This window comes from Geotrypetes seraphini, chromosome 3, assembly GCF_902459505.1.
Source record: "Geotrypetes seraphini chromosome 3, aGeoSer1.1, whole genome shotgun sequence".
Taxonomy (NCBI): domain Eukaryota; kingdom Metazoa; phylum Chordata; class Amphibia; order Gymnophiona; family Dermophiidae; genus Geotrypetes; species Geotrypetes seraphini.
The window spans coordinates 200,428,598-200,446,830 of NC_047086.1; the positions used below are offsets into that span (position 1 = coordinate 200,428,598).

Consider the following 18,233-nt stretch of genomic DNA (forward strand, 5'->3'; position numbering starts at 1 on the left):
TGTGTATTTCTCTGAATTGCCGCAGAACACCTACTAGTCTTGTTACCATATATTTTAATATGCTGTGTGCCATCTACCACACCAGCTAACTTATGTGCTAAACCCCTTTCTGAACTGTGTGTCTAATAACTTGCGCATAGACCTGCACACTTCTGCCTGTGAGAACTTTCTGCATCGACCCTCAGTTTCTGCATGAAAGCTTTGACCAGTCACTTTTTTTTTTACTGTATCATGATGTTTGCAGTAAGTACTACAGGTGCCACGGTACATCAGGGGGAAGGTTTTAGAAAGCCAGGAGCACCCCAAGACTGAGTCACATGATAGTTCTGCCAATATGCTGCTGGTTGAGGTAGCCATATTAGTCCTGGAGAAAACCAGGTTTGACAGATTTTATTCAAGCAACACAAGACTTTATATTAAATAATTTTTTTTTTATCACTACACTTCTCCCTCCGTATTCGCGGTTTTGATTATTCAGGGTTTTTAGCTTGCTGGTTCCCCCCCCCCCCCAAAAAAAAAAAAAATATGTCAGCTTGCATAGAGAAATCGCTGAATCCAAGCTTTTACAGAGAAAATCACTGATTCCCAGCACTTTCTTCACCGTGTTTTGCCTCTCCTTCAGGAACAGGCCAGGTCTCCCACCATGTTATTCGTGGTTTCACCATATTCACAATGGTTTATAATAGAAAACAGCGAATAACATATGAAAAAATTATTTGCGGTTCTATTAATCTCCTATCACAGCGAATACAGAGGGGGAAGTATAGTTACATAGAATCCAGTTTCTTCCAAAGCTGCCAGAACTCTGCTTTGAAGGTTCCCACATTCACCTGCTCCAATCTTCCTCCCTCCCTCCCTCCCTTTTTCTTGTCTTCTTTTTTTTCTACCACCCCATTTCCCCTCCATTCCCCTTTCCTGACCTCTCCCATTACTTTCCTGTTCTGAATCTGAAAGCAGAACCAACAGGAGACTTGCCCTGTCATTGAACAAACTAATTGGAAAATGCTAATTAAGCTTGATTTTATTGTGTGTTGATGTAGACAATCAAACTTCTTTAATCTGCCTACCTGGAAATCCTCCTTCCCTTCCCTTCTTGCATGTATCCCTTCCTCCTACTCACTGCCATCAGCCTTGACCCAAATATTTACAGCTCGCTCCCACTTACTAGAGGTCAAGTAGAGGGCAGGGCACTAGGAATTTCCAGGTTGTTTGGCATATTCTATATGTCAGATTAGAGGAAAGATAGTGACAGAAAGAAAAAGGATGGGGGAGCTGAAGTGGGGAGGGGGAATAAAGAGGAGGGATGGAAAGCAAGGCTAACTCCCTCTTTTATATGAATGAAGAACAAATCATTTAACATACTTTTCCCTCCTGAGAGATTGCTGATGCCAATGAATTTCAGTGGAAGATGAAGGTTCTTCGGTACTTTGTGTGTGAGAAAAAAATGTATCAGGGATGAGAGAAGGCAGAACCCAAACAAGGGAAACAGTAGAGGAAGGGAAGGAAGGGAGATGATCTAGAAAAAAACAGAAGATGCATGAAAAATGTACACACCTATTATCTCACTGCTTCCCATGATCTCTGCAGGTGATATTGGTGGACAGATGGGACTGTTTATCGGAGCCAGCATCCTGACTGTGCTAGAGCTGTTTGACTATGCTTATGAGGTGAGATTACCCCCTCCCCCCATACAGTGGCTAGTAGGAATGTGGGGACAGGAGATGTGTGGGAGTATGCTTAGATACCTCCCTCTCCTACAACCACACATACCCACACCCCCAAGCACAGACATTTTTTATCTCTCCTTCCCTTACTCCCTCCCAGTTATAATAGATTTCTGTTTAGGAGCTGGGGGAGAATTAATTTAGAATTTATGTATATGAAACACTGCTTTCCCATATGTCCCCTCCAGCACTCCCAATCATATGTTTTTGAGCAAGTTTGGGGGTAGGAGTTGTAAGGAAAGGATGATAGACCCCCCCACCCCAGTGCAGTAGTTCAGATGAACTGGCTAATTGACCACTCAGCTGAATAGAAATGTCAACAAAAGCTAGATATAAGTCCATCGCAAATAATACAGAGAAGCATGAATAAGAAGTGTCTACACAGGGTAAGAATCGGCTGTGGTCGTTCATGCGCTCTTGTTTGTGGATAAAGGTGCACATACGCAGGTGTGTCAATAGACAGATATACTGGTAGAGAAGGACATTGGTAGAGGGGAACTCATTGTGCAGTGTGTGAAAACTGTTGGTGAATGTACCTTTCTCTCACAGTATTTGTGTATGCATGTAAAAGGGTATTGGGTATACCTATATGGGTACTCTGTGTTTGAGTACATCCATTTTGTCTGATCAATGCCTGATGACTTCCCGGCACATTCTCTGGATCCAGTGTCTCTCTGCTCCTTCTGTGTGAATCCATCTGGCAATGAACCACCCTGGGGGGGCATTTTAGAAAAGCATTTTTGTGGGTAAAACAACATTTGTAGCCCATAAATCTTCAGTAGTAAAAAGGGGGCTTTGTCTATTGAGACAGGTAAGATCAATTAAAGGCGATTTTATTGAAGCAGCACTACGAACACTGTTGTATACAATACAATACAATTTTTATTTATATACCACCAATACCTCCATGAAGTTCACAGTGGTTTACATAAATAATTATGAAGATATAAATTATTAAATAGTCTTATAATATTTAGGAATTATTAATAACAAATTCGTGAAAATAGATAGGTGTTTAGGTCCTTTTTTTAATCTTAAAATTAGATTGCTGGTTAATATTAGTCAGTAAAGTTTTCCAAAGTTTTGCTGCTTGATAAGCAGGGCCAGATTAAAGGATATGCCCAGTAGGCACGGGCCTAGGGCCCAAAATGGTCAGGGGGGCCCGCCAGTGTGGTGCTTTAGGGCCGTTTGGTATCTCACTCACCCTCGCTGGATTTGCAGCAGAGTCATCGTCCATTTTAAATTGTAAACCACTCTGATCTGGTAAAGGCAAAGCGGTATATCAAATGTTGAAATAAACATTTGGGGGGGTAATTCTGTAAGGAACTGCATATTATGCAAATAAATGCAGATATTCCAATTATGAACACATGAGTAGACACACATAAATGACAATAAATCAACCACATGCTATTCTGTAAGTACACATATACCTTCAATAGTGCGTAAGTGACAAACGGGTGGTGCTCACACTTATACATGTGACTAATAGAATATTACAAATTATCTGCATATCTCCCAAATTCTATAAAGTCCTCCTAAAGTTAGATACCTACATCGATGCGCCTAGCTTAATTGATTAATTTGCTTAATCAGCATTGATAATTGGCACTTAACCCCTCATAATTGCCATTAATTGGACTTAATTGAAAGTTAGGCGCTTAATTCAAAAAACATGATTCTATAAAAAAAGTATGCATCTAGGGCTAGATTCACTAACCTGCCCGAATCGGAACAATCTGTTTCCGATTCAGACAGGTCCGACTGATTCACAAATCAGTCGTATTGAAATGGGGACGCTAGGAGTAGCGCCCCCATTTGCGAGCATGGATCGCAAATGTGCAATCCCTGCTCATGCGCAGACCCTGACAGTAGTGACAGGAGAAGCAGCCTCCTGTCACTGCAGTCAGGGCTTTGCCCTGATCTCTCCTGCCTGCCCTGCTCTATCCTAATCTCTCTTGCCTGCTCGCCAGACTCTCCTGCTCTCTGCCGCCGTTCCCCGCAATATAAGCCCGTTGTTTTAAAGAGGGCCTCCACTGTGGGGAATGGCGACAGAGAGCAGGAGAGTCCGAGCAGGCAGGAGAGATCGGGGCAGGGCAGGCAGGAGAACCTACATAAGCCCCACCCACCGACACGCAGGCCCTGCCCGATCCCCCCCCCCCCCCCCGATCAAGCACGGCCAGCCCACCAGCGTCACCGCCTCCCCCACGGCTGGCCCACCTCAGGTTGGCCTAGGTGGCCGGCCCAGCCCACCCCCTCCCGTACCTTTAGAAATGGTGGGAGCAGGAGGAGTGCCCAGTCCTTCCTGATCCTCAGGCCTCCCAAGTCCTGTGGTCTTCGGGAGCAGGAGGAAGGGCAAAAATCCTCCTGTTCCTGCTATACTATAGGCGTTTGTTGCGGTCAAGAGAGATGTGTTGGGGCACTTAAGCTTGCACAAGGCTGGGCGTGGGCATGGTTGTGCCCGGAAGTAGCCTTGGGCAAGCTTAAGTGGCCCTAGGCATCTCCCTAGGGCCGCAACAGACAACTGAAATGTAAGCCAGGAAAATGCTGGCCTACATTTCAAATAGCCGTGGCCACTGAGCTGATCACAGCAAGGGAATCCCCTCGCCAAGATCAGCTGAGTGGCTGCAGCAGGAGGCCCCCACAAGTTTATGTTTCTTAAAATTTGATAACCCACAGAAGCTTGCAACAGTTCTCTGCGGCTAACAATTCAAATATATATTCAATAGAGGTAAGGAAGGAACTCCATGACATATTGGAAAAACCTATGCAATCATACAAAAGAAAAAGAAAGAAAGAAAAACTCCATTAAAAAATATGTTAATATCTTCTTAATAAATATGTTCTTTTTGAGGAATATCAAACCTAAAGGCAGATTGGAAAAGTAAGTCTTTAATGGTGTCTTGAAATCTCTGAAATTCTGTTCCTGCTGAAATTGGCAGGAGGGATGATCTCTCCCTCCTGCCGCTGAACCCCTGCCCACTCCCCCCTCCCATTGAAGCAGCTGAGCAGGAGAGATGCCCACTTCCTCCTGCCTGAGGACACTCCCACCACACTCCACACTTGAAATCGGCTGGAGGGATGCACACTCCCTCCTGTCTGAATGACCCCCCCACCCCCACCCAAAATCAGCAGGAGGGAAGTTCATTCCCTCCAGCCTGAAAAATGCCCTCCAACACCCCCACAACAAAAATCAGCAGGAGGGATGCCCATTCCCTCCTGCCTGAATGATCCTACCCCCGACATCCCCCATACCATTACTGGAAGACTATTAAGAGGGATGCCCACTACCTCCTACCGGCAGGCCCACCTCTTGAAAATGGCAGGCCTTCCGCTTCCCAGTGCATCCTGGGATGCACTGGGAGGGGCCTTAGTTGCATGGACCAATCAGGGCCTTAGGCTCCTTCTTGGTGCACCCTGAGATGCACCAGGAAGGGGAAGGCCTGCCATTTTGATAAGGTGGGCCTGTTGACGGGAGGGAGCGGTCTTCCAATAAAGGTATGGGGGGTGCCAGGTGGGGTTGTTCAGGCAGGAGGGAGTGGGCATCCCGCCTGCCAATTTCAGTTGAAGGTTTGTCGGGTAGGGGTTTATTAAAGCAGGAGGGTAATGGGCAACCTGCCAATTTTGTGTGTGTGGGGGGTCATCAGGGTCATTCAGGCAGGAAGGAGTGGGCATCCCTCCTGCCAATTGGAGGGGGTCTTCTGTCCACCGCTGCTGCTGCCCTCATTGCCAACTGAACTGATCGTGGCAGGAGAATCCCCAATCAGCTGAGCTGGAAGGACTCCCCGAAGCTACAGTTTTGGGGAAACCTGCCAGCTCAGCTGATTGGGGATTTCCCTGCCACAATCAGCTGATGGCATGCTATTTTGAGTCAATCAGGGCCTTAGGCCCCTCCCACTGCATCCCAAGATGTATTAGGTGGGGGAAGGCCCATCATTCTCAGCACGCAACCCTGTAGGCAGGAGGAAATGGGCTTCCCTCCTGCCGATTTGTCTTTGGAAGGTATGGGGGGTGTGGATATGGAAGGGGGCTCCAGAAAAGTGGGAGGTTGTCAGGGTAGGGGGTGTCTGAGGATGTTGGGGGTCCAGAAATGTTGGGAGATGTGGGGGGATTCAGGGGAGGGTCTGGGAATGTTGGGGGATGGGGGAAAGGTGTAGGGCTCCACAGCTCAGTTGGCAGGGGGAATCCCCATCAGCTGAGCCGGCTCAGTTGATGGGGATTCCTCTGCCACGATCAACTGATGGCAAGCCCTCAATGTGCTGTTCCCCCCTCTCCCCCACAATCTCTGGGTGATGGGAAGGGGTCATGGCCACTGGGGGAGTAAGGGGGGGGTCATGCCGTAAATCCTCTAGTGGTCATCTTGTCAGTTTGGTCACCTTTGGGGCACATAGACCTGTTTTACTTTAGTCTAAGTCCCGACGTGAAAATTCCGCCTAGGATGTCCTGGAAAAGCTTCGGTTATTGGTTCAGCACATCCAGGTAGACGCCCGCCCAATTTCAGCCCATAACACACCTCCCGACACGTCCCTTTGAGCTCTGGACACACAGCAGCTTAGAAGTGCTGCTGAGCATCCTGAAAGTTTGTTTTGATTATCAGCACTTGGACGTCCCTGCTATTAGGACGTCGAAGTGCTGACTTAGGCAGGTTTTCAAACGTTTTGAAATTTTGATCATGCCCCTCTTAGAGTACCTGACCACCATTCAGTGTAAATTGTGTAGGATTCTCTTGGTGTTTATAAGTGCTACATAATTAAAAAATATTTTCAACCCACTATCCAGATAACAATGTGCATAATTTTAGGAGAGCGCAAAAAACTGCCTAAAGTTATCCCGTTTGCTTTCTGGATAATGGATTCGGTATCAGCAATACAGATAGCGTGGCCACTCGCCGCTTTTATCTGCTTGCACTCTGGATGGCGGTGCTGAATACTGGGAATATCTGTAAATGCCATAGCAAGTGTTTAAAGGAAACACAGAGCGTGGTGTTCCCGTATCAAGCCCTTCCTTGAGTCTTTATTGATGCTGCTACTGAGAATTCAGTTCAAGGAAGGAGAGAAGCTAGGCTGGGTTTCTGACAGCATTGTCTTCATGCAACTCTGATTGAAATGGCAGAAACAGGGGCTACAAATATCCTGTAGACCCCCGTATAGCTCTAGATTCAGCAAGCAGTGCTCAGAAAACAGCACTGAAAACAAATCCGCCAGGAGCGCTATTCTATAAACATTGCTCTTAGTTGGGTGCCCTGTATAGAACGTCAAATTCAACAATGTCGGGAATAGCTATCCAAATGGTCACACGTGACTGGAAGAGGCACAACAGACTTAATTACACATTTTGGTGGGCAAATGTGTGTACCACATATAAATATGAGAGAATGAATGCGGAATGTTTGGGGTTTAGTAATTCATTTAATAAAGTGTGGAGCCCATTGACTACATTTGTTACCTCGCAATAATGGTCATGTATTTCTCCTTTTCTTAGATTTCCTTACACATCCAGGATGGGTGGGTGGGGGGAGGGAAATGTATTTTGAGGATTAAAATTACTTAATTATAATATTGTAATCACATAATATGTCTTGTTGTATTAATAATTGGGAGGAGGGTGGAAGAAAATGATTGTTTTATGTATTACTTGTGTAATTAATAGTGCGTTTTATGCAGTGTTTTATGTTCAATTAATTGTATTGCACTTTGAAAATCAATAAAGATTAAAAAAACAAAACAAAACATAAAAACCAATGTCGGAACACTACTTGCTCAACTATATAATATTGTATAGCAAACTGGGACAAGTACAATGAAACCAGATTCTCTGATATCACTTCTGAGTGAGATAGTGAACATCAAACACCCACCACCTTCCGGTGTTTTTACTGGAGTATGAATATCATCACCAGTTCACATCAAACCCACTGCACAGTTATAGAGTAATACTAATTCAGAATCTGGTTTCATTGTACTTGTCTCAGTTTGCTATATGCCATTTATAGAACAGCATATTGAGCCAATTTCTGCGCCAAACTTTGGGCGTAGGAATTTATACCTGATATAAAACTTGGTGCATAATTCAGGCACAAATCCCTGGTATACAGTAACACACATCTTTAGTGAACACCCTGACCCATCCAGGCTCCTCCTATGACCACGCCCACTTCTGAGTTCTGCAGTACAAAATTTGCGTGTGAATCTTTATAGAAGACTCGTAGCGCATAGCAGATCCAAACTATTGCCAATTAACACTAGTAATTGACTGTTAGCACCTAATTATTAGGGTTGTTCACACTTCTCAGGATCATGTACAATTTTGCAGGCAAAAATTTGTGCACCGTTTATAGAATCCAGGGGATAGCCTAGATGTTGGGCTCTGAGATATTTGACTGTGTTATAAGCAAATCCATATTATATTAGATCTGTAATGTAACATATGTAATAACAAAAAATGGTTGAGCTGCCACAGTGTATTGGAGTACAGGCCAAAAGGGACCTTCCTTGATCCAATGGCATAGCCAGACAGCCAATTTTGGATGGGCCTGAGCACAAAGTAAATGGGCCTGAGCACAAAGTGGACAGGCATCTCTTTTCCTCCCTTCCCACCCCCCATCCCATGCAGTCTTTCTCTTTCCCTCTCTCCCTTCCCATCCACCCCCCAGTCCATAAAGCAGTCTCTCTCTTTCCCTCTCTAAGCCACCCCATCCCTCCAGCCTGTGCAACTTTTCTGTTTGTCTTCAAATCGCTGTCAGTGTGGCTGACCCTCAAACATTCTTATGCAAAATGCAAATGCATCAGAAGGAAGTCTTCTGTGTCAGCTGCTGGCAGTGTGTAGGCACTGCTGCTGTTGGCCTGTGGCTGCTGGGTGGGTGGGCTTGAGGCTACGCCCCTGCCTTGAACTGGCTCACTTGTTAATGCTGTGAATTACGGGCTATTTCCTGCTGCACTGTTCAGTAACACTATATGGCTCGGTTGTTTATCCCTGCAGCCATAGCACAGTGGGATGTGATGTTTGGCAATGCTCTACTCTTACTTCCCAGCTGAAAAGGTGCAATGGGCCTCAGTTTATATTTACATGTTTCTGTCACAGAGCAGCTAAAAGATCACCTCTTTAATCTTCCATGATTGTAGCCACATGCAGCAGCTCATAAATTTTGACAGGAATTTAATGAGGCTTAGCTGGAAATCCTGTTAAATTCTGCATGGGGTTAGCTAGAAGGTTTGATCTTAAGCTCAGTGATGGCTGCTACCCCGCACTGTCAGAGAAACATCCAGCATGTTCTTGCAGTTCACAAGGCTTGAAATCCTAAAATCTGCCTGGTTGCAAAGCGTTAAAGAAAACCTTGCCACTGTTTGGAATTTGTACTGCCTTAGGCTTTTTACAAAGCCATGAAACTCCAGTCAGCTGTGTTTCATTGCAGGGGTACATTAAGGAGGCACAGTCTTGGAGGGGTGGAGGGGCTTTGTGGGGGTTTTGGGGGTGGGTTGGTGTTTGGATTCTTGGTTGGGACCATTTGTCTCCGCGCAGACACCACGCGGTAGACTTTTTCATCATGTGTTTTGGTTTGTTTCTGGTTGTATCTGTTTTCGGATTATTCTATATTTCCTTTTGTATTTTCACTTCGAAATAAAAATTTTGGGGGAAAAAAAAAAGGAGACACAGTCTATTGACACCAAACCAACTGTTTGCTAGTAGGTTAGCAGTGGACAGATGCCATCTTGTAAGGTGATGAGGGAGTAGGAAGCCAGATGTTTAGGTAACAGTTTCCCTAGTTTTGGTAGACGTTGAGATGATAAGAAAGCTTGGTGATAAGACATAGCAGGGTGAGGGGCTGAGCACTGATTTAAATATGGGCTCTTGTAGCTCATTTATGTAGCAGGATAGAGAATCAAAGTAGAAGAAACTGGCTGGATAAAGGGTATTATTTCATAAGCAGTTATGCCTCTATGACTTACTTTAATCCATAAAATTAATTACTCAGGCATACCGCTCTATCTTAGTCGATATCTAATTCCATATGTTCCATCTAGAACATTATGATCATCTCAGTCTAATTCACTGCGTCAAATATGTATTGACTATACAGATACTCATTCTGAAATTTTCAATGTTATCTGCTCAACTCTTTAGAACTCTAATCACCTCCGTCTTTAAATTTCATTCCTCTCTTAAAATGTTCTTATTTCAAGATGCTTATTCTTCGTAATTGGAAGCACTGGGCCTTGGCTGAGATTTCCTGTCTATTACAGCAGATCTAGCATTTTAATGGGTTCATAGACAACGGCGCGAAAGACAAAAGCGCGCGCCGACAATTGAGCGCAGCGCGCGCCGCTCTAAATTACAGTTTTTAGGGGCTCCGACAGGGGGTTTTGTTGGGGAACCCCCCCAGTTTACTTAATAGACATCGCGCCGGCGTTATGGGGGGTTTGGGGGGTTGTAACCCTCCACATTTTACTGTAAATTGAACTTTTTCCCTAAAAACAGGGAAAAAGTGAAGTTTTCAGTAAAATGTGGGGGGTTACAACCCCCCACAACGCCCCCACAACGCGGCGCAATGTCTATTAAGTAAAGTGGGGGGGTTCCCCCCCCACGCCCCCCCCATCGGAGCACTAAAAACAGTAATTTAGAGCAGCGTGGCAGCGCGCGCTGCACTCAATTGTCTGGGCGCGCCTTTGTCCCGGCGCACTTTTGACCTGACACCATTTTAATGTGTTTTAACTTTCCTAATCTATCCTAATTTTGATGCAGTTCCTTATTCCCCATTTTCACTTCTTTTACTTTCTATGTTTGACTTTATATTTTATTATGTAAACCGCTCTGAAAGTAGAACTTAAGGGTAGTACATTAAGCTTTAATAAATCTGAAACCTGACTGGCTTCTGGTTCATATCCATACCAGTGTTGGCCAGTATACATAACTGAACAAGGCTGAGGTAATCACTCCTGACCAGCTGTGCATGGGGTATACTGTGGATATCTGAATACTACCGTTAGCTAAATTCTGTCCTCTCGATACTGGGAAGGGCTTTTAAGGTTAATGGCCACTGCTAAACATGTAAGTCTTCTATCTGGATTTTCAGCAACACTGTCCAAACAATGGTGCAGAAATCCACCAAAAGAGATACCTCTATGAAAGGTTTTATATGCCTTAGTTGAACTAGTGCAGGGGTAGGCAATTTCGATCCTCGAGAGCAGGAGACAGGTCAGGTTTTCAGGATATCCACAATGAATATGTATGAGATGGATTTGCATGCACTGCCTCCTTGAGATGCAAATCTATCTCATGCATATTATTGTGGATATCCTGAAAACCTGACCTGGCTCCGGTTCTCGAGGACTGGAATTGCCTGCCCCTGGACTAGTGGAAGATGGATCTTTCCTGACTCCTTTGCCTTGTCTCTTCCAGGTTCTGAGGCACAAGCTGTGTCGTAAAGCCAAGTGCCAAAAGGATCATAAACGGAACAACAATGATAAAGGCGTGGCCTTGAGCATGGATGACGTCAAACGTCATGTGAGTACCCACAGCATTTTAATCGTAGGAGGTAATTAATGTTCACCTGATGTGTCAGCATTTCTTTTAAACACTAACCTGACCACCACCACTGAAATTATGCCAAGATATTCATTGCCAGGTCAGTATCCAGCATGAACAGCACTTAAGCAAATAAGTTAAACCAGCCAAAGATAGGGCTGCTGTTTTTGTGCTCCTACTGGCCCAGTTAATTTAACTGGTTAAGGGCTGAATATCTGCTTTTACCCTGGACTAGAGAATGACACGGGGACAAGCTCTGTCCCTGTCCCTGCAGATTCTGTCCTCATTTGCATGAGCACTTACAATTTTATATATACACCGCCTTGGGTGAATCCCTTCATAAAAGCGGCTAATAAATCCCAAAAAGTAAATATTTAAATCTTTTTATTAAGTATAAAAAGGGACAATATTTTATAAACTGTTTCTAAATTACAAATAGATCCTTCCATTTCGATCTGGCTTTGGTACAACCTTCCCAAAGATTCCGTTGCCTATGTTTATACATCATCTGGGAAGGTAATTGAATTGTCTTTCAGACATGGGTGTAGAAGAGAACTTAAACTGTGTGTAGTGAAGAAACAGGAAAATAAGACTCTCGTTGCCACCTCAAAGGCAGACAAGACACAAATGATGTCATTTAAGAGTAGTTCATTTAAATCCACAAGCAGCTACTACAATTTTTTAAATCATTGAATACAATTGCTTTTACATATAGATACAACATAAGAACATAAGAAGCGCCATCTCCGGATTAGACCCTCGGTCCATCAAGTCTGGCAATCCGCACACGCGGAGGCCCCGCCAGGTGTACACCCGGCATAATTTTTAGTCAAGTTTTTAGAGAATGACACAGGGACAAAGTGTGTCCCCTGTCCCTGCATGTTCTGTCTCTGTCCCCGTCTCCGCAGGCTCTGGTCCCATCCCCACCCCTCGGTTCACTGCAGGTATCCATCTCTGTGTCATTCTATACCCTGGACTGTCCACAAAATAACCGGTTTCAGCTTTAGAGGGGATATTCAGAAGCACTATCCAAATAAGTATCCCTGAATATTTCCTTGGGGCCCAGTCAGCATGGACTGACCAGATAAGATCCTCTCTTAACAAGCTGCCTAGCACTTGGGCACATACTTTTAAATTATTGGCACCAATTACACACTGGAGAGCTGAATGGGGAAGGTATGGATAAGGTTACCATATGGCTCCAGAAAAAGGAGGACGGATTGTTATCAATGGAAGTAAAACCGAGATGTCTCAATCCATCCTCTTTTCTGGAGCCATATGGTAACCCTAGGTATGGAAGAAGTTCCATGAGATTCCTGTGGGGATGGAAGAACTTGTCGTGGGAATCTTGTGGTAGTTTAAATCTCTAGTGACTCCAGAATGAGGCTAAGCATGCACTGAGAGAGCCAACTGGAGCACCAGAATGAGGCTTTGAACAAATGGAGAGAGACAGTTGGAGCACCAGAATGAGGCTTTAAACAAATGGAGAGAGCACCAGAATGAGGTTTGGAATACCTAGTGAAGCAGTTAGAATACCAGACTAAGGCTTGGAACATTCATTGGTTTTAATAGTGAATACCATCCCAAAAAACACAGGAGGGCCTTGGGGTTGGAAGGAAATAGAGGACTGCAAGCAAGTAAATAATAGCGCAGACTCTTGCAGATATAGGTGGGGATGGAGGATAGTAATTGTGGGGATGGAATCGATCTTAGCAGGTTCGGGTGGGTATAAGTTGGATTCCATTGAGGATGGGCAGGGATGGGTGAAATTTCTATCCCCATGCAACTCTTTATTACGCACGCCAGTGCTGGTATTCTGTAGCATACATACCATAGAGCTCTGCACGTTGCTGACAACTCTCCCGGTCCTGCTCCCTACGATGCAACTTTCTGTTCAGGCAGGAACAGCAGAGCTGCCTACAGTGTGCAGAGCTCTATAGCCCTGTGCACAGTTTCTCTTTATTGACATCACCAAATTGAGGAGGCAAGGAGGAAAAGCTCCCAATTTGTGTTTCATACTGTCCTCAATTGGGAAGCAGCTCCGTTGAACACGTTAAAGGAGGAGAAAGGTAGTGTTTGGGCTGAGGAGACAGCCTCCCCAGGTCTCTTATACAGGTCACCTATGTTTTCAGTCACGGTGTAATCTGCAAGGCTGTGACTGAGAATAATCTTAAAGTTATACAACTACTAATAGTCTGACATCTATGCCACTGATGATTTACCTCAAAATGTTTACAGTATATCATGTTCATCATTTCTTTAAGTTTTTCTCTCTCTCGTCCACTGACTTTCGTCTCTTTATTTTTCTGTCTCCTGCTGCCTCTCACCTCTTTTCTCTTGGCTCTCCGCCAGCTCTTCCCATTCTCCTTAACCATCTTCTTCAGTTCTACCTCTGCTTCTCTTCTGGGTTGCTCCCCCCCCCCTCTTTTCTGTCCTCTCTTCCTTTACTTTTAGGCCTTTTCTATCTCTGCTAGCATGAAGTAGAAAGCACCAAAAATTACCACACTGATTGCTGTCAACCTCAGCGAGACTTCTCTTCTTTTACTAATAAACATCTGTGCCTATTGCATTGCCAGCGTGTTCAGTCTTGAATGCCATTTTGAGCACTTGTGCTCTAATTCCACTCTGTCTGCTCAATAATCAGCACTATTTAATTGGCCAGGAATGTCTCCTAGCCGGTTAAATAGCACTTAGCTGGCTAAGCGCTAATATTCAGCGAGATGGCTGCTGAATAGCAGCACTATAGAATGGCATGGGGACAAATTTGTCCCCATCCCCAAAGGAACTCAATTTCTCCATCCCGTCCCCGTGAGTTTTCTCGTTGTCCCTGACACATTCCTGTAAGCTGTGCCTTAACCACACAAACCTCGAACACTTATGATTTTAAAGTGTTTGAGGCTTGTGCAGATGAGGACGGAGCTTGCAGGAATGGGGTAGGGGTAGAGACAGGAAAAGATCTCGCAGTGACAGGATGAGAAAATGAGTTCCCTCGGGAATGGGGAAAAATTTTTTCCCGTGTCATTCTCTATCATCACTTATCAGCTAACCCAGTCACTGGCTGTGTCACACGACATAGCTGGTTAATACCAATATTCACTGGCTGACCAGCTAAATTGAGTGGCCAGATGGCTCCACATAAATAACTATAGCTTAACCAACTAATTTTGAATGACTAAAAATAGACCAGAAATTCAGTGCTGGTCCCCAGATATGGCCTGTCATTGAATTTACAGGTTCGCTGCTGACCACAGCTACTGTCTGAATATCAGCCTACCTCTTTTATTCAGTCTCTCCATCTTTAACAACTCTTCCTCTACAGGGTCTTGATTCTTTGTGGTTTTTTTGCCCTTGACAGTTCTCTCTCTCTGATCTCTTCCCAGAATCCATGTGAGGGGGTGAGGACTCATCCAGCAGGCATTACATATACTACCAATATCCTACCTCACCACCCAGCCCGGAGTAATTTTGAGGATTTCACCTGTTAAGTGGCAGCTGAATAAGATGACCTAAATTACCAAAGTCGAACTGAAAGTGTCCCTTCTGCAACATCATCACTACAGGGAGCACTCAAGGGGCTCTTCAAGGATATCTTCTGGCCCCACAAAATCAGACTTCAGTTGGACAGTGAAAAGAAAGACTTTCTCATATTGCAGTTGCAGAGTTGCTCTTATCTCTGATTCCTCCTGTAAGGTAGTTTGAGAAGTTCTCTCAATGCTCTGAGGTTCCTTCAAATGTGCTGTCATTGTACACTGTGCTATTCTACTGCCTTCGTTGACCCACAGTGCCCTGACCAGTTTGCCTGGTGCATGCTCATTTCACCTTTCTTCGCAAGACTTCATGACCAGTTTACTAAAAGAAATTTTTAAAAAACATTCCCCTCACATGTGGGATGAGTTTGAAGAACCTTCTCCCCTCCACCGCTTGCACTTGGAATCTCAGACTTGGTGTCATGATATTTGTTGTTAAAATTGGTGGGGGATTGGTTCCATTTGTTCCAACTATTTAAACATGCAGAGTAATACTATCTGAGACCTCCTATTCATTTTGAGCTGAAGAGATTCCTTCTTCTGTCTTCCAGGCTTGGGATATCTTTATATTTCAGCCTTTTAACTGGAGACCACCTTTTTCTCTGGGACTTAGAAGTCCTATCCTTCCTCCTGCTGGCAGGACACAGGGAAATGATGAGAGCTTATGCTCTCTCTGTCTTGGGGTCCTCCTGTTCGACCTTTCACTCCAGGCTTGAAGCTGAGAGTCCAAATATTCTGCATCTAGTTTGTTTGGTTCAAAGATCCCAAATGAATTATAGAGAAGCAACATTATGTTGGGATGTGTTATCTTCCCTGAGGGATAAAGCACCAACAAATATCATTCAAAGGACATTAGTCTTCTAGACCTCCCTTCTTCTTTCCTGTAGCTTTGCTTAATGTGGATATTGATGGTCCTTCTTCTCACTGTCAGGCAAATTAAAGAGAAGTTGCCTTGCCAGCAAAAGATGCCCTTTTGGGTGCTCCCAGCCTCAAGGAAACACCCTTTGGGGTGCCTCCTACTTCTGCTACTTCTACCTATCCCTGGAAGATTGCCTGAAGACAGCCTGTTAGGTGCACTGCCCTCTCCTTCCCTCCCCCCAAATATCCTGCTCTATGTGCCCTGTATCCTAACGTGTATTTTGTCCCCTAAGAGGCATTCAGAGACTTGACAACAAGTATCAGGAGACTGTGTGTGAGATACAGGTTAGGTCAGTATTAATTAACTAGAGGGAATCCATGAAAAAAATCCAGTCGGATTTCAAGCTAGAGGCAATGCAGACAAGCACCAAACAGTAAAAACACGCTGATACAGCCCAGTAGAGCCATGAGGCTAAAACAGCTCGAGGGATGACGTGTGACATCCAGTGAAATCCTAATAGTCTCTGGAAGAGGATAACTATTCCTGTAAGAAGCACTGGATCTTATTCCTTTAGTACAATCTGAACTATCTTTGTTTGTCTGGACCAAGGCTTACCTGGAACACATTCCTATATGAAGGTCTCCATATTCTATTGCAACCCACACTGAGTTCTTGTATCAAGGCCAGGACAGTATTGCTATATCAGTGTTTGGTCAGCATTTATGTATGGAAGCCTGGATTGTACCTAAACTTCCACCTGCTAATGTGGTCAGATCCACATACAAGACTGAACTATTGGAAAACAGCTGTCACTTGGTTTTGCAGTGGCAGATATGTTATCACCAAAAAGCTCACTAGAAGCTTCTAGCAAGACAAATCTTTTTCCTGTTGTCTGATTTCCTTATGACTGCTTATCAGAATTGTGTAGGTCCAGACACATTGGAGATCCATGCACCACCACTTCAAAGCAAGTGGGACTTTCCAGATCTCTGAGAGGTTTAGCTAATTAGCTCTTACTGCCTTGTGATAACAAGTGAAATTTCTATTCAATTTCCTCCAAAGATGAAATGAATCGCGAGCTTCCATAAATTTTCTTATGGATCCACTTAATCTTTCTTTGCTAAAGCTTGAAAAGATTGTAACTTGGATTTTGATTTTGGCTTAGCTTTTTTAATTTTACTTTTTACAATCTTTGTTTTATATTATTATATGTATATATTTATATATATATTATATATATAGATGCACATATATTACTATCTATGTAAATGCCATATCACTCACTGTATATATGATGTATCTGATAGAGTGTAGGCCTTGTTTTGCTCTCGCACTGTCTTTCAGTTACTGATTTTGGAATGTCGTCACATGTATGAAAGTGTTGATCTCCCTGCAGTATCTGTACTGTGTACACACATGACCATACAAAGCACAAGATGACAGATGCATTGTATATCAGTATCTTCTATTGATAAAAGTGATATAAAGGAAGAAGTTACCAAGGCAACTGAGCTGTTTTATAACATTGGATAGGGATCCTTTGTGAGGCTTCTCCCTTTGCAGGGATCCTTTTTACAATTTTTGTTTCCTCCTCATCTCCTTTCTGTTGCTGAGGCATGGAATATCACCCAGTTGATAGAGGGATGCTTTCAGTCAGTGCTGGGTTTATAACTGGTAGCCTACTGCATCCTGGTGTTTGTAGTTCCAACTTCTTTCAGTTAAAAGCAGAACTACAAGAACCACTGTGCAGGGGTCCATGCTTGTCAGTGTTGATTTTTGAGGAAATTTATGCAAAACATAGATTCAATGTCCTGGTGGGAGGGGGGGGGTGTTCCAGTTTGGTCACACGCAATAAATGAAATTCATCTGAATTTTACATATGATAAACACAGTCAGGAGTAAGATTTTATGAAATGAGTAAAAATGCCCTTAGATTGTAAATCCTTTGGGGACAGGGAAATATATATTGTACCTGACTATACATTCCTCTGTTCATGCCCCCCCCCCTTTGACCTTCTGCTGTTTATAACCCTTCCTTATTGCCCCTTCCAGATTCCTCTGCTCTGTCTGTCTGCTCTGTAATTCACACCTTCCATCCTCCCTGGGAGTTCTTATCTCACCTTCTTCTTCTCTCACCAGTTTCCAGTTCTCTCATTCATGCTATTCATTTATTAGAGAGATCTACTCAACCACCTTTTGGAGGAAAACTTCACCCATCCACCACCACCACCACCAAAGTGGTTTACAGAAGTAACAAAAAAACAAAAAGCCAGGACCTAACAAGATTCCTCTTGGTCTCCTCCTCCCTCACTAGGGTCCATTATCATCTCTCTTTAGATCCCCCCCCTCCCAATAGCCCCTTTTATATCCTTCAGATGTATCAGTAGTACTATTATTAATAAGGTCCACCAGTACCCTCCTGTTCCTTTAGGCTACCAACTTCTGTTAGGATATGGAGCCATAAGCCTTGTTTTGAAATTACCTGGGCTGGCTTCAGCCACCCCTCCCCTTCTAAACCTGCAGTTTATACAACCTTTGGGCAGGGACCACCAACTGCAGCTCCCTCTCAAATCTGGTATATGTGAACCCTATATACAGCCA

At 44.1% G+C, this 18,233-nt stretch overlaps 1 protein-coding gene across 3 annotated transcripts in view; it reads left to right on the forward strand.

Moving 5' to 3' along the window:
* The window catches only part of ASIC1 (acid sensing ion channel subunit 1), a 524,111-nt gene extending 506,593 nt beyond the window's left edge, over positions 1-17,518 (forward strand). For all 3 annotated transcript variants that reach the window (XM_033938552.1, XM_033938554.1, XM_033938551.1), the window contains 3 exons: positions 1,588-1,667; positions 11,121-11,225; positions 14,627-17,518. In XM_033938552.1, the coding sequence (XP_033794443.1) occupies positions 1,588-1,667; positions 11,121-11,225; positions 14,627-14,731 (290 nt within the window). In that variant the 3' untranslated portion in view covers positions 14,732-17,518. The remainder of the gene's footprint in view (positions 1-1,587; positions 1,668-11,120; positions 11,226-14,626) is intronic.
* Positions 17,519-18,233: the final 715 nt, after the last annotated feature.